The sequence below is a fragment of the Camponotus vicinus genome, unplaced genomic scaffold (assembly GCF_025532165.1).
Source record: "Camponotus vicinus isolate PSW18456_S1 unplaced genomic scaffold, iyCamVici1.0 SCAF_13, whole genome shotgun sequence".
NCBI classification, from domain to species: Eukaryota; Metazoa; Arthropoda; class Insecta; order Hymenoptera; family Formicidae; genus Camponotus; species Camponotus vicinus.
In genome coordinates, this window is record NW_028141949.1 from 9,979,806 (window position 1) to 9,982,726 (window position 2,921).

A 2,921-nucleotide genomic window follows, 5' to 3' on the forward strand; every position below is an offset into this window, starting at 1 on the left:
ATGGCCGAAGGAAGCTCTGCCACGGCGATCGACCGCGTAGCCATCAAGATTCCACCATTCTGGGCTCATGACCCTGAGCTGTGGTTCCGCCAGGTGGAGAGCCAATTCGCACTCTCAGGAATCACGAGCGATGACACGAAATTTTATTACATCACGGGCAACCTCGAATCCCGATACGCCGCGGACGTCCGCGATATACTGCTCGATCCGCCCGCGACCGAGAGATACCAGCTCCTCAAGACGGAGCTCATACGCCGGCTCGGTACCTCGCAGGAAAAGAAATCGCGGCAATTACTGGAACACGAAGAGATAGGAGACCGCAAGCCGTCCCAATTCCTCCGCCATCTACGCGGGCTGGCGGGTACCGCTGTTCCGGACGAATTGCTCAAAACCATCTGGCTAGGGCGACTCCCAGCGTCCATGCAAGCCATCCTGGTAACTCAGGCGGAAGCTGGTCTGGATAAGATGGCCGAGCTCGCCGACGCGGTAAGCGACGCTTTGCCCGAAAGACGCCATGTGACGGCCGTATCCGCGGACTCGTTCGAGCCGATGCTCGAGCGATTGACCATCCATATGACCGCCAAGATGGGGGAGTTGGTGAATGGACTCCGTCAAGAGATCGCTGCGGTCAACGACCGTGTTTCGGCGCGCGGTAGTCGCTCACGGTAGCGGCGCTCCCCATCCAGGCAGCGCGCGCGCAGCCGCGGCCACGGCAAAGACGGAATCTGCTGGTATCACTGGCGATTCGGGGCCGATGCGACAAGGTGCGAACCGCCGTGCAACTTCCACGCGGGAAACGATCAGGGCGGTCGTTAATGGAGGCAAGCGACCCGTGCCCTACGTCCCTCCATCTGTTCATCACGGACAAAGACTCCAGGACGGAATTTTTGGTCGACACCGGCGCCGATCTCTGCGTTTATCCACGATCGTTTCTACGCGGGCCGCATGAAAAGACAACGTATGAGCTCAGCGAATAACAGCATCATCGCGACTTACGGAACGATTACGATTACGCTCAACCTCTGGCTACGCAGGGCCTTCACGTGGAAGTTTGTCGTCGCTGACGTCTCTAAGCCAATTATCGGAGTGGATTTCCTGGCGTTCTACGGCCTACTCGTTGACGTTCGCGGCCGCCGCCTCTTAGATCAGTTGACCTCGTTGACTGTCAAAGGTCACGTTGCAACGTGCGACATTCCCAGCATCAAAACGATCGCCGGGACATCGATCTACCACGACGAGCAGCTGCGGAAGTTCCCGGAGATCACACGCCCGGGCGGCGCCCCCTCCGAACCGAAGCATTCGACGCGACATCACATCCGAACATCGCCTGGGCCCCCCGTGGCGAACAAGCCAAGACGTTTGCCGACGGAAAAACTGCGCGCGGCCAAGAAGGAGTTCGAGACAATGATACGATTCGGAACGGCACGACCATCGGAAAACTGTTGGGCATCGCCGCTGCACATGGTCCCGAAGAAAGCCAGCGACGAATGGCGACCGTGCGGAGATTACCGAGCATTGAACGCAAGGACCGTGCCAGATCGGTACCCCGTGCGTCACATAGAAGACTTTGCGCAGTCGTTAAGAGGTAAAAATATTTTTTCAACCATAGATTTAGTTAGGGCGTACAACCAGATTCCCGTCGCACCTGAAGACATCGAGAAAACGGCTATCACGACACCGTTCGGGTTATTCGAATTCCCGTTCATGTCGTTTGGCCTACGCAACGCCGCGCAAACGTTCCAGCGATTCCTCGACGAAGTCCTCCGAGGCATGGACTTCTGCTACGCGTACATAGATGACATACTCATCGCATCGACCTCCGAACGCGAACACCTGCAGCATTTGGAGGCCGTGTACGAACGGCTGAGAAAATATGGCGTGATCATCAACCAGACCAAGTGCGTGTTCGGGCAGACAGAAGTCAAATTCCTTGGCTACCGAGTTTCCGCCGAGGGAACCCAGCCCTTACCCGAGAAGGTCGAAGCCATCCGGAATTATCCACAGCCAACTACGGCGAGACAACTGCGACAGTTCCTGGGTATGTTAAACTTCTACAGGAGGTTCATACCCAGGGCGGCTCAGCTCCAAGCGCCTCTGAACGACCTGCTCCACGGAAATATCAGGGGCAAGACCCCCATCACCTGGACCACGTCGACGCAGGTCGCCTTCAACGAATGCCGGGAGAGCATTGCGCAAGCGGCCCTACTGGCTCACCCCGAACCTAACGCGCCGCTTGCAATAATCTCCGACGCCTCGGACTTCACGGTGGGGGCGGTCCTCCAACAACGAATCGGCGATAGTTGGGAACCATTAGCCTTCTTTTCCAAAAAGCTAAGTAGTGCCGAAAAGAAGTACGGCGCATACGACCGGGAACTCCTCGCCATCTACCTTGCTGTCAAGCACTTCAGACATATGGTAGAGGCGAGGACCTTCACGATCTATACAGACCACAAGCCGATCACGTTCGCCTTCCGACAGAAAGCCGATAAGTGTTCGCCCCGGCAGTGCCGTCACCTCGACTTCATCGGCCAATTCTCAACCGATATCAGGCACGTATCCGGCAAAGACAACAAGTTGTTTTGAAGAAAAAATATATAATTTGCAATTAACAATTCCATATTTTTTCTTAAAAACAACTATGTTTTCTTTAGACCAATTGATTCCTCTCATTATTTTGTACATAAAAGTATTAAGATAAGATAATCGAAAAATGAATATTTTACAAGATATTTTACGGTTTATGTAAAATTAAGAAATTATTTCAAGCCTCATAACTCAAAAAGTACTTAACGAAAAGGTACTTAATTATAGTGTTTTGGAAAGCTCTCGAGATAAGCTACAAGAATATGCAATGACAAATAGTAGGTTCCATTTAAGAAATTGAAGGTGACCTTCATGTGACCTTCAAATAACTCTTCAAG

The 2,921-nt window shown here is 53.3% G+C and overlaps 1 protein-coding gene across 1 annotated transcript; it reads left to right on the forward strand.

Moving 5' to 3' along the window:
- On the forward strand, nucleotides 1–816 carry LOC145963949 (uncharacterized). The gene is made up of 2 exons (XM_083086311.1): nucleotides 1–597; nucleotides 691–816. The coding sequence occupies exons 1-2, from the start codon at nucleotides 1–3 to the stop codon at nucleotides 814–816; spliced, it is 723 nt and encodes a 240-aa protein (XP_082942437.1).
- The last annotated feature ends 2,105 nt before the right edge of the window (nucleotides 817–2,921 follow it).

What these genes read in the sequence shown, in the direction of transcription:
- LOC145963949 (XM_083086311.1), top strand. Translation starts at nt 1, where the DNA reads ATGGCCGAAGGAAGCTCTGCCACGGCGATCGACCGCGTAGCCATCAAG. An exon ending in CCGCCAAGATGGGGGAGTTG is followed by an intron (nt 598 to 690) that starts GTGAATGGACTC and finishes CCATCCAGGCAG; the next exon opens with CGCGCGCGCAGCCGCGGCCA.